This window comes from Oryzias latipes, chromosome 9, assembly GCF_002234675.1.
Source record: "Oryzias latipes chromosome 9, ASM223467v1".
Taxonomy (NCBI): Eukaryota; Metazoa; Chordata; class Actinopteri; order Beloniformes; family Adrianichthyidae; genus Oryzias; species Oryzias latipes.
In genome coordinates, this window is record NC_019867.2 from 31,790,095 (window position 1) to 31,802,689 (window position 12,595).

Here is a 12,595-nt window from a genome sequence, read left to right on the forward strand (position 1 = left end):
CACCTGTAGAAGGAGGTCATGACGCTCTCCACCACACACCTGTAGAAGGAGGTCAGGACGCTCTCCACCACACACCTGTAGAAGGAGGTCATGACGCTCTCCACCACACACCTGTAGGAGGAGGTCATGACGCTCTCCACCACACACCTGTAGGAGGAGGTCAGGACGCTCTCCACCACACACCTGTAGAAGGAGGTCATGACGCTCTCCACCACACACCTGTAGGAGGAGGTCATGATGCTCTCCACCACACACCTGTAGGAGGAGGTCAGGACGCTCTCCACCACACACCTGTAGAAGGAGGTCATGACGCTCTCCACCACACACCTGTAGGAGGAGGTCATGACGCTCTCCACCACACACCTGTGGAAGGAGGTCATGACGCTCTCCACCACACACCTGTAGAAGGAGGTCATGACGCTCTCCACCACACACCTGTAGAAGGAGGTCATGACGCTCTCCACCACACACCTGTAGAAGGAGGTCATGACGCTCTCCACCACACACCTGTAGGAGGAGGTCATGACGCTCTCCACCACACACCTGTAGAAGGAGGTCATGACGCTTTCCACCACACAATTGTAGAAGGTCAGGACGCTTTCCACCACACACCTGTAGGAGGAGGTCATGACGCTCTCCACCACACACCTGTACAAGGAGGTCAGGACGCTCTCCACCACACACCTGTAGGAGGAGGTCATGACGCTCTCCACCACACACCTGTAGGAGGAGATCATGACGCTCTCCACCACACACCTGTAGAAGGAGGTCAGGACGCTTTCCACCACACACCTGTAGGAGGAGGTCATGACGCTCTCCACCACACACCTGTACAAGGAGGTCATGACGCTCTCCACCACACAGCTGTAGAAGGAGGTCATGACGCTCTCCACCACACACCTGTAGGAGGAGGTCATGACGCTCTCCACCACACACCTGTGGAAGGAAGTCATGACGCTCTCCACCACACACCTGTGGAAGGAGGTCATGATGCTCTCCACCACACACCTGTAGGAGGAGGTCATGATGCTCTCCACCACACACCTGTAGAAGGAGGTCATGATGCTCTCCACCACACACCTGTAGAAGGAGGTCATGACGCTGTCATGACGCTCTCCACCACACACCTGTGGAAGGAGGTCATGACGCTCTCCACCACACACCTGTGGAAGGAGGTCATGACGCTCTCCACCACACACCTGTAGAAGGAGGTCATGACGCTCTCCACCACACACCTGTAGAAGGAGGTCATGACGCTCTCCACCACACACCTGTAGAAGGAGGTCATGACGCTCTCCACCACACACCTGTAGAAGGAGGTCATGACGCTCTCCACCACACACCTGTAGAAGGAGGTCATGACGCTCTCCACCACACAATTGTAGAAGGAGGTCAGGACGCTTTCCACCACACACCTGTAGAAGGAGGTCATGACGCTCTCCACCACACACCTGTAGGAGGAGGTCATGACGCTCTCCACCACACACCTGTACAAGGAGGTCATGACGCTCTCCACCACACACCTGTAGGAGGTTATGACGCTCTCCACCACACACCTGTAGGAGGAGGTCATGACGCTCTCCACCACACACCTGTAGAAGGAGGTCATGACGCTCTCCACCACACACCTGTAGAAGGAGGTCATGACGCTCTCCACCACACACCTGTAGAAGGAGGTCATGACGCTCTCCACCACACACCTGTAGGAGGAGGTCATGACGCTCTCCACCACACACCTGTGGAAGGAAGTCATGACGCTCTCCACCACACACCTGTGGAAGGAGGTCATGATGCTCTCCACCACACACCTGTAGGAGGAGGTCATGATGCTCTCCACCACACACCTGTAGAAGGAGGTCATGACGCTCTCCACCACACACCTGTAGGAGGAGGTCATGACGCTCTCCACCACACACCTGTAGAAGGAAGTCATGACGCTCTCCACCACACACCTGTGGAAGGAAGTCATGACGCTCTCCACCACACACCTGTAGGAGGAGGTCATGACGCTCTCCACCACACACCTGTAGGAGGAGGTCATGACGCTCTCCACCACACACCTGTAGGAGGAGGTCATGACGCTCTCCACCACACACCTGTAGAAGGAGGTCATGACGCTCTCCACCACACACCTGTAGAAGGAGGTCATGACGCTCTCCACCACACACCTGTAGAAGGAGGTCATGACGCTCTCCACCACACACCTGTAGAAGGAGGTCATGACGCTCTCCACCACACACCTGTAGAAGGACACCTGTAGAAGGAGGTCATGACGCTCTCCACCACACACCTGTAGAAGGAGGTCATGACGCTCTCCACCACACACCTGTACAAGGAGGTCATGACGCTCTCCACCACACACCTGTGGAAGGAGGTCATGACGCTCTCCACCACACACCTGTAGAAGGAGGTCATGACGCTCTCCACCACACACCTGTGGAAGGAGGTCATGACGCTCTCCACCACACACCTGTAGAAGGAGGTCATGACGCTCTCCACCACACACCTGTAGGAGGAGGTCATGACGCTCTCCACCACACACCTGTAGAAGGAGGTCATGACGCTCTCCACCACACACCTGTAGGAGGAGGTCATGACGCTCTCCACCACACACCTGTAGGAGGAGGTCATGACGCTCTCCACCACACACCTGTAGAAGGAGGTCATGACGCTCTCCACCACACACCTGTGGAAGGAGGTCATGACGCTCTCCACCAAACACCTGTAGAAGGAGGTCATGACGCTCTCCACCACACACCTGTAGAAGGAGGTCGTGACGCTCTCCACCACACACCTGTAGGAGGAGGTCATGACGCTCTCCACCACACACCTGTAGGAGGAGGTCATGACGCTCTCCACCACACACCTGTAGGAGGAGGTCATGACGCTCTCCACCACACACCTGTAGAAGGAGGTCATGACGCTCTCCACCACACACCTGTAGAAGGAGGTCATGACGCTCTCCACCACACACCTGTGGAAGGAGGTCAGGACGCTCTCCACCACACACCTGTAGAAGGAGGTCAGGACTGAGATCCCCATCCCAGCACGCCTGAGCCTCCTCAGGAAATAAAGGCGCTGGTGTGCCTTCTTGACCCGGCAGGAGGTGTTGGTGCTCCAGGTGAGGTAGCTGGAGATGTGCACGCCCAGATACCTGAAGCTGGAAACCACTTCCACCGAGTCCCCTCCGATGTGAATGGGAGGGGGGCATCTGTCCTTCCTGAAATCCACGATCATCTCCTTGGTCTTCTTCCCATTGATGCAGAGGTTGTTGTCTCTGCACCAGCTCTCCAGATGTTCCACCTCCTGCCTGTAGTCGGACTCATCGTTGTTGGAGATGCGTCCAACCACAGCTGTGTCATCCGCAAACTTCACGATCAGACAGCTGGGGTGAATCGCTGTGCAATCGTGCGTGAGCAGGGTGAACAGAAGGGGGCTCAGCACACAGCCCTGGGGGGAGCCCGTGCTGAGGGTGATCGGGGAGGAGGAGACGTTGCGGATTTTTACAGACTGCGGTCTGTCTGTCAGGAAGTCCAAGACCCAGTTGCACAGCGTGGGGCTCAGTCCAAGTGTGTGTAGTTTCTGGGTGAGGGTCTGCGGGATGATGGTGTTAAAAGCTGATGTGAAGTCCACGAAGAGCAGTCGAACGTACGTGTTCTTGTTCTCTAGGTGGGTGAGGGTTGTGTGGACCACAGAGGAGATGGCGTCCTCTGTGGATCGGTTTGACCTGTATGCGTATTGTTGCAGGTCCTTGGTGATATCGATGGATTCTGTGATGCGGGTCATGACCAGTTTTTCGAAACATTTCATGACTATCGGTGTCAGGGCAACCGGCCGATAGTCATTCAGACCTGTCACTGTGGATGATTTGGGTATTGGAATGATGGTGGCGGTTTTCAGGCAGGTGGGGACCACTGCATGCATCAGGGAGGTGTTGAATATGTCTGTCAGCACCTCTGTGAGCTGGTGTGCACAGTCCTTCAGCACCCATCCAGGGATGTTGTCAGGTCCAGCAGCTTTGTGAGGGTTGATCCTCTGGAGGATCCTCCTCACCTCAGCGGGCGTCACACTGAAAGGCTCTTCGCCAGGTGGGATGGTGAGTCTGGTGCTGGGAGGGGCAGTGTTGGAGTCCTCAAAGCGGGAGTAGAAGAGGTTGAGTGCGTCTGGTAGAGAGGGGTCCTCAGGGCATTGTGCATCTCTGGTGTTGTAATCTGTGATGCACTTAATGCCCTTCCACATACTCCGGGGGTCATTCGACGTAAAGTGTCCCTGAATCCTCTGAGCATAGGCGGCCTTGGCCCTCCTCACCCCAGCATGCAGCTCCCTTCTTGCTGCTCTGAGTGCCACCTTGTCACCTGACTGGAACGCAGCATTCCTGTGTTTCAGCAGAGCCCGCACCTCTGCGTTCAGCCAGGGTTTCTGGTTGAGGTAGTCTGTTACAGTCCTGGTGCTGGTGACATCCTCCGTGCACTTACTGATGTACCCGAGGACTCCTGATGCATAATCCTCCAGGTCCACCTCCCCCTCATGCGAAGCTGCCTCCCTGAAGATCTGCCAGTCTGTGTGCTGGAAACAGTCTTGCAGAGCTGATGCAGCCTCACTAGGCCACACTGTGATGGTCCGCTGGTAAAATATTGGTAATATAGTCAAAAGGAGTTTTCAAAAAAAACAAGTGAATCCGAACAAACTTAAAGAAAAAAAGATGTTTCATTTTACAATGAAAGGTAGAGAAAATTCATGAATTGATGTTGTGTCTCATTTGTGAATATTAGTTTGGGTCTGTTGATTACTTTTCAAACTCGGTTCCAAGTTTTTAACATTTTTCCAGTTTCTCATTTTTAGTCTAACCATTACATTTTAGTGCAACATCTTTATCTTCTAAGTTCTTGCTTTGCCTTTAAAAACCAAACTATAAAGTGCATCAAATTCACAAAATCAGAACGTTGTCAGTCGTGTGAGGACGATAAGTTCAAGAGCTGAGCTAAAACTGCATCCAGAAGAGCCAAACCTCTGCAGAACTGATGCTCCAGAGGATTTCAACGTATCATTAGACACTCTTTGTCATCAGAAGTAAAATTAACCCTTGTGCTATCCTATGACCCCCCCTTCCATTGACGTGTTCTCCCTACCATGACAAAGGTGGATAAAGGTGGAAAGATTTCATGTAATCCATGGACACCAGTGAAGATCACAAATCATTGAAGAAAAAAGGTTCAGAGCACTGTCTAGTGGGTCTAGATGACCCAACTCCCAAAGGATAGAACAAGGGTTAAAGAATAAAATCTGCACAAAAAATCCAAACCCATTAGGTTTTGTTCATTCACGGGTTTACGTTACGAAGCGCTGCAGCAGTCCAACTGTCTCAGACTCCAGAGGAGGATGTGACCCCACAGTGAGCCCAAACCTTGAGCACCAATTCAGACCAGAACGCTCATTTTTGGCAGGAGAATTTGATCTTCTGTCACAGTTCTAGGTGTGAGAATGTCAGAGATGAGGAACAGCTCCTAGTTTTCCTGATTCTCATGTCTTCGGCTGTCTCGGGGTCTGCAGGAGAAGCTGCTGGGAGTTGTCCAGAGATTCCACGGAGGGCTGCTACACAAGGCCCTGCATGGCCCACCCAGAGAAGACCACAGACGAGCTCTGGTCAGACTGATGGCCAGGGCCTTGGGCATCACTGACGCCTCAGGAGGCGGGATCAATGATCAGCAGGGAGTGCAGGAGGTGGAGGTAAGCGCTCTGTCTTTAGGCTCCTAGGACACAAAAGCAAAGGCAGTGATGACTCTTTGTCTCCCACAGGGAGTTCTCCTGACTGGATCCATGCTGGAGCTTCTCACCTGTGGAGAAAGAGGAGCCGCAGAGCTCAGGAAGATCCTGCTGCTGCCTGAGGAGCAGCAACCTGCGCTGGAGGCCTATCGCAGCTCAGTGTGCCGAGAGGGGCAGGGTCAGAGGTCGCAGCGCTTCAGACAGCTGAGCCAGGAGTTAAGAGAGCAGATCAACACGCAGAGCCTCACTGAGAAGGTACAGCTACCTTCAAGCTCAGACGCTCTGCTCTGTCTGCACTCAAAGCTGTTTTTAGACCATCAAGAACTTCTGGAAGGCAGTTTTTAACCTTTTGTTCTCATTTTAAAAGTTGAAACGTTTAGAACTGTAATGTCAACAGTGTTGTGTTCTGCTGATATCTAGTGATGTCTGGACTGACTGAGGTGGACATACATACAGAGGGGCTCGAATGTTTGAGCCCCCCAGGTATAACATTCTATTGTTCTGCATAAAGAAGCCAGAAAAAAAGGCATCAGATTACAGATGAAACATTCTTGTAATGTCAAAAAATGAGGATTTTTTTTTATCGTTTACCCTTTCAAAATAAGAGAAAACAAAATAATGGTGTGTGCAAAAGTTTTAGCCCCCTGCAGAGTTTATAGCATGCCCCGCCCCTTTTCCAAAAGCTGAGACCTGACAGTGTCGCCGTCTGTTCACATTCATCCTTTGCAAAGATCCAGTGATTTAAATCTTAAATAATCTGAGTGACTGAATCTTTTCTCCCCAAAGAAACTTTCCAAATACGTTTTTTTGTTTGTATCTTTGTAGCTTTGTGCTTCTAAACTAGCGGCCCGACCAGACGGATGTGATGAACAGAACCCGCTAGTTTTCCAAAATAATATTTGTATAATATTGAAGTTAAATATTGAAGTTAGTGCGTGCATTTATTTTCTGTCTGGGGCCCGGTACCAAGTGGACCACGGACCGGCTGTGGGTTCGGGACCACAGGAGACAGCAAAGCCTCTTCAGATGCAAAAATCCTCCGTTCACTATGTAATTAAGAAATGGCGTCAACAGGAAGAGTGGAAGTTAAAGCAAGACCTGGAGGACCAAGAAAAGACCCCGCAGGAATGTGAGAAAGCAAGTCCAAAGTCTGACCCTTCAGAAAGACCTGCAGACTCTGGAGTTGTTGAGAGAAACCTGTATGCTCTTCCTGGAAGAGTCATCAGAAGAAACCTCCCACCGCAATATTCAAACTATGAGCTTCACAAATGAACATAGGAAGAAGCCTGATGCATTTTGGAAACCGGTTCTGCAGAACGACGAGGTTTTAATGAAACCTTTTGGCCGGAATGAGTGAGGGTACGTTTTGAGAAGAAACAGCACAGAGTTTAATGAAAAGAACCTCTGCCCAACTGTTAAGCATGGGGGTGGAGCCATAATGGTTTGGGGTTGTATTGCAGCGTCACAGGAAGAATGGATTCAGCCAAAGTTCAGCAAATTTTGGACACTAACTTGATGGCATCAGTGAAGAAGCTGAATTTGGAAAGAGGACGGCTTCTACAGATGGATAATGATCCTGAACACGCCTCCAAATCCACGCCGGCGCACATTTAGAGGCAGACACTGAATGTTTGGCCACGGCCTTCCCAACTAGCTGACCTCAACATCATTGAAAATCTAAAATAGACCTTATAGCGGAACGGACATCCCAGAAGTCTGACAGACTTTTGGAAAGAAGAATGGATGAGGATCCTCAAACAAGAACTAACAGATTTACAAGCTGGGATGCTCGCCAAGTGTGTGTATGTGTGTGTGTGTGTGGGGGGGGGGGGGTGCAAGGCACTAAATCTGCAGGGCACTCAAACCTTTGCACATGCCGATATTTTGTTTTCTATTATTTTGAAAGAATAAAGTCTATTTTTTGACATAGTACAAAAATGTTTCATCTGTAATCAGATGCCTTTTAAAGATTTTTTTCTTGGCTTCTTTTTGCACAATAATCAAATGTTTAACCTGGGGGGCACAAACCTTCCACCCCACTGTATTCTGCCCATTGTTTTTAAGAAAACATTTACCAGGGTGCATTTTAGTAAATATTGATCTAATGCTTGGTAAAAGTAGACCATGGTATCGAGTTTTTTAAAACTGCTGTGCTGTAATGTGTGATGTTCACAGAAAACATGGCCTTCAGGTCAAATTCTGCTTTTTAGGAACATTTGGAGCCTCAGAAAGGACTTTGAATGGATATTTATATCAGGTAGCAGTGGATGCAGTTTATTTATCCTAAACAGATCCTAAAAAGGGCTGATATGCTTGTGCTAACTCATGAAGCATGTGTTAATGGGGGAGGCTGGATTTGTCACTAAGAACTTTAACTAGCCAGCAGTCTGCTGAAAAAAGGGACCAAAAAGCTGGTTTGGCATTTATTTCACCAAAAAGAGCCTAAATCAGGGGTCAGCATGTTACCAGCTCATCACATGTGCATGTTTAGCTGTAAAAAGGAAGCTTGTGGTTAAGTTTGGCCATTTTTGATGTGAAGTTGGCCAAATCTGTAACTCCCACCCCCTCCACTTTTTTACCCAGTTGCACCTGGAGCAGCCCAGCTTTTTGGCCGCCCTCTCCCCGGCGCATCTGGCCGCCATGTTGAAAGACCTGGCTGATGTGGAGAGGCTTCTGAAGGATCTGGACCTGCTCTCTGCTCTGGCTCGCCTGCTGCCCAAAGGAGCCTGTGCGGGTCAGAAGTCAGCGTCCAGCATCGCCAACGGGACGTGGCCTCTAAACGCCACCACATGGGGGCCCAACACCACAGACGCCTCCACAGAGGAGGGGAACCAAGGGGAACACGCAGACGGAAAAGAGGAAGCGGAGAACCCTCGTTCTCAGTTTTCCGCGTTTGTCCAGTTGTGGGCTGGACTGCAGCCCATCCTGTGTGGGAACAACAGGTGATTGAAATCCAGCCCATAATAAGCACAGCAGGGGCAGCTGAGAGTCTTTTAAGTACAGAGTCCAAACTCACACTGTCAAAGTTTGTTCTTTACCTTAGTGGACTCAGTAGCTTCAGGACGATTTGGAGGGCGACCTGAGGGATTGTGGGAAATATCAGTGCTGTCTCCTCTCATGTAAACGACGCATGTTAAAACTATTGTACTGATAATTACGAATACTGATCGCATGATAACAGAAAAAAAGTTACGTTTAATTGAATTTTAGGAGGGGCTTCTGGTTCTTAGAAGTCTGTAAATAAACGTTGATACGTTTGCTTGCGGATTGGCTTTAGTGAATCGGCTCATTTAAACATTTGCATGTCCAAAACTCTTTTATTTTATCCTATTTTATTATAATTACTGTTTTGTTATATTTATTTGGTATATTTAGTGTGAAAAATCTGTGATTTTAGTCTGGGAATTCACCTATTAGTGGGTTTTAGCCTGTGGGCGAACATGTATAAATACATCATCAACCTACTGCCTTGTTTAGGTTGAAGTGTCTCAGAATGAGGATGTTGGGCCAAGTTGAGAATTCAATGCAAAACAAAGAACAGAATGTCTTCAGCTCTTGCGTAATGCAGATTGAATACGTCTGTGGTGCACGGCTAATGTCATGGTCCGGTTTCAGGATCATTGAGCCTGAAGCGCTGAAACAGGGCAACATGAGCTCCCTGGGATTCACCAGCAAAGAGCAGAGGAATCTGGGCCTCCTGGTTCATTTGATGACTGCAAATCCCAAGATCCTCTACTCCCCCATCGGCTCCCAGGTGGACAAAGTCATTCAGAAGGTCTGAAGATGGTGAAACCAGCTTTTTCTTCTTTAGATGAGAACCTTGCAGACCAAACTGTTGAAGCTAATGCAGGGGGGGAGGGGGGGGGGCTGCATCCCACTGTGAGGATGCAGAGACAGAAACGGACTCTTTAGTCCATAAACTCAACTTTTCAGAGGTCATTCTATATCATGGGGAGCATTTCTGTGGTTTTGAACACGAAACAGTGAAAACACAGACAACAGCCGTGTGGATGTCCCTTCATCACCATGGAAACACAATCCCACATTCCCATCCAGCTTCACAAAACACACTGCAGGCTTGTTTTTATGTGCTGTAACATGCATTAAAAGTTCTATATCATGCTATTCTACGCCTTTCAGAGGAAACCTTATCCATATAAATGATGAAAAATGACCTTTGGCACACAAAAGAATCATTTTTAAGGAAATATTAGTTATTTTTGCAGCTCATTTTCCTACCCAGACGTAAGACAACTCGATCTCTGAGGCTCCGCCTTTCTCTCTCTTCATGACATCATCCTAGTTTCGCCCTCGGCTGCCTGTCTGCGTTTCTCCCATAAAAGAACAACATCGGAGCTTTAGCCAAGACGGAGGTGCAGATTGTTTATAGAAAAAAGAAGCGTTCAGCCGATCGCCGACAGCTCCATGGAGAGAGGGCGTGTGTGTTAGCCTGGGGGCGGAGCAGGCAGTGCAGACCCTTCCTGGAAGGGGCGGGTCCTCACTCTGTGATGTCACAATGTGAGGACCCCCTCGTTTTCAAGGTTTGGAAGGGGCTGGTGCTTAGAGAGCAAAAATGTGTGAATGGATCAACATAGGACTGAACATTATAACACACTTAAAAGCTGAAAAAGTGGGCGGTCCTTTACTTCGGGGTCTCCAGCTCCCAAACCACCATCAGACCTGTAACTCAGACCTTCAGGTTACTTGTTCCATTCATTGTGAACAGATACATAAAAATACATTCTTAGAGAAAGGTTGTTAACAAGTCCATTTCTGTTTGCAATTAAAATAATGTATTTAAAAAAGGGGAGAAGGTCTGATTAATCTATAGTTCAGAAAAAATGGTTTTGTACCTTCATTTCAGCTGTTTTTGTCTGTTTTAGAACTGAATTAATTTATTAGTATGAAGAGAAGTCAGATGACGTGTTTAGGTAGAAATGATCTGTTCATGAAAGACTTTATTCAACCTTTGCAGTAAGAAGAAAGCAACATATTTGCAGTGTTTCAGTTTGCAGTTGTTTTCTGGTAGGCAAACGAGACGTTTGCGTTCATTGGAAACGTGACGCATTACGCTCGAGTGTGGCTCAACGTCTCCGCTCAGCTGCGGACTTTTCTGGAGGAGGGTCGACTGGAGGGCCACCTGAAGTGGCTGCAGCAGGTAAACTCCGGGGGTTCGATACCGTGTCTGTGATGCTGCTGTCTGTGGGCTCCAGCTGGCTTGACGCTCTCTGTGCTCAGCTGTCCTCAGAGCTTCAGCAGCATCCTCAGCTGCTCAACGGCACCGACAGCGAGCTGATGCAGGGCCTGCTGGAGGGGAACTACACCATTCCTAACAGCTCCACCCTACTGGAGCAGCTGGACACCATCGATAATGCTGCCTGCGGCTGGTCCCACTTCATGTCAAAGGTCAGCTGGTGTGCACTGCTGTCTCCTCAGCCCTGTTTATCCTCAGACTCAGAGATAGCTGAGCGCCATGACCTGCTTGGGGTAAATCTTTGCACTCGGGTTCAGTTTTTGATCTCAACGTCTGCCTGAATCTTAGTGATGACTTGATGCCTTTTGGAGCAAAACTTTTGTTAGGAATAATTAGAAATAGAATAGTTAGAAACTCCCTTTTTACTATTATTACATTTACCTATACCTTTTATTACACTAATGGTTTAAACTTAATTCACTGAGCATGTATTATCATCTCAAAATTATATTGCATCCTAAGACAGCACAACCAAGCTATTGTCCTCACAGTTTCTCCTCATCCTCCCTTTTACTTTTTGTGTGTTCTGGTGTTTGTGCTCTGGCAAATGTCTGTGGGAACATCAGAGAGATCTGACACTTGAAGCTTTATGACCTTCAATGGTTTTTCACACCATAGATCCTCAGACCATCTTCTGAATATGTAAATGCCAGGTATATATACCAAGCCCTTTTCTGAGTGTCTTTGTTCAGACCTTGTGATCCTGTTCCTCTGTCTGTAACCCTGCGTACAAATCTGTGCTGTTTTGTGCGGAGTAAATCTTCACTGAAGCTAAGTAACTGTCTCTGAGTCTCATTCATTCCTTTCTGTGTGCTGGAAACTGAAGGGAAACGAACCAACCTAATATTTTTATTAATACAGTCCTTTCTAGAAAATCCAGTTTCCTCACAACTTTATTGTTTCAAAGCAAACCTTTGCTTTTGCATTTTTCCTCAAAGTGCTCTGTGTCAAATCAACACGTACCTCTGAATGAGGTTCCTGGTTTGAATCCCGTCTTGCTGTTTTCTACGTGGAGTTTCTGGTTTCCATCTGTCTTTGCATGGGTTAGACTGCTGATCCGTCCACAGAGCACAGGGTGTTCAGACCACAAACCTTCAGAAAGAGGAGAAATAGGGTCGCCAAAGGAACGAGAAAGGGCTCTAAAGCTGAAGCAATGAGCAAAATATGGAATCAAAATTGATGTCAGCCTACAAATGTTCCTCTTTATTCTGTGTCCATCTCAGTAAAGTGCAGAGCTTTACTGTCGATTCTGAAGGAAGGGGGGTTCTTGGGTCCAGATGCGTTAATTTTCAGAGCCCCCCCACCCCCCTCCCGGCTGCTGCAATGAAGTCAGCCTTGCTGGACGCAGCTGCAGGTAAACATGTGATCAGCAGCAGCCAGGATGCATGAATGCAGCTTTGGTCTCAGTTACACGGCTGCATCTTGTGCTGAGCTGGAGGGTCTGACTGGCTGTCCTTCCGCTGTAGTATTATGGGATGGTGGAGTTAGGTGGAACAGGCAGGGTTCAGTTTGTTTCGGAGCTGCTTTCACTCCATGGACTGTTGGACATCAGAGTCGGCATCAGTTTCGATGCACTGC

The 12,595-nt window shown here is 48.8% G+C and overlaps 1 protein-coding gene across 3 annotated transcripts in view; it reads left to right on the plus strand.

The window, feature by feature from the left end:
- The window catches only part of abca2 (ATP binding cassette subfamily A member 2), a 110,138-nt gene that overhangs the window by 65,376 nt on the left and 32,167 nt on the right, over positions 1–12,595 (plus strand). For all 3 annotated transcript variants that reach the window (XM_023958878.1, XM_023958876.1, XM_023958877.1), the window contains 6 exons: positions 5,551–5,727; positions 5,797–6,018; positions 8,347–8,705; positions 9,379–9,538; positions 10,793–10,921; positions 11,002–11,169. In XM_023958878.1, the coding sequence (XP_023814646.1) occupies positions 5,551–5,727; positions 5,797–6,018; positions 8,347–8,705; positions 9,379–9,538; positions 10,793–10,921; positions 11,002–11,169 (1,215 nt within the window). The remainder of the gene's footprint in view (positions 1–5,550; positions 5,728–5,796; positions 6,019–8,346; positions 8,706–9,378; positions 9,539–10,792; positions 10,922–11,001; positions 11,170–12,595) is intronic.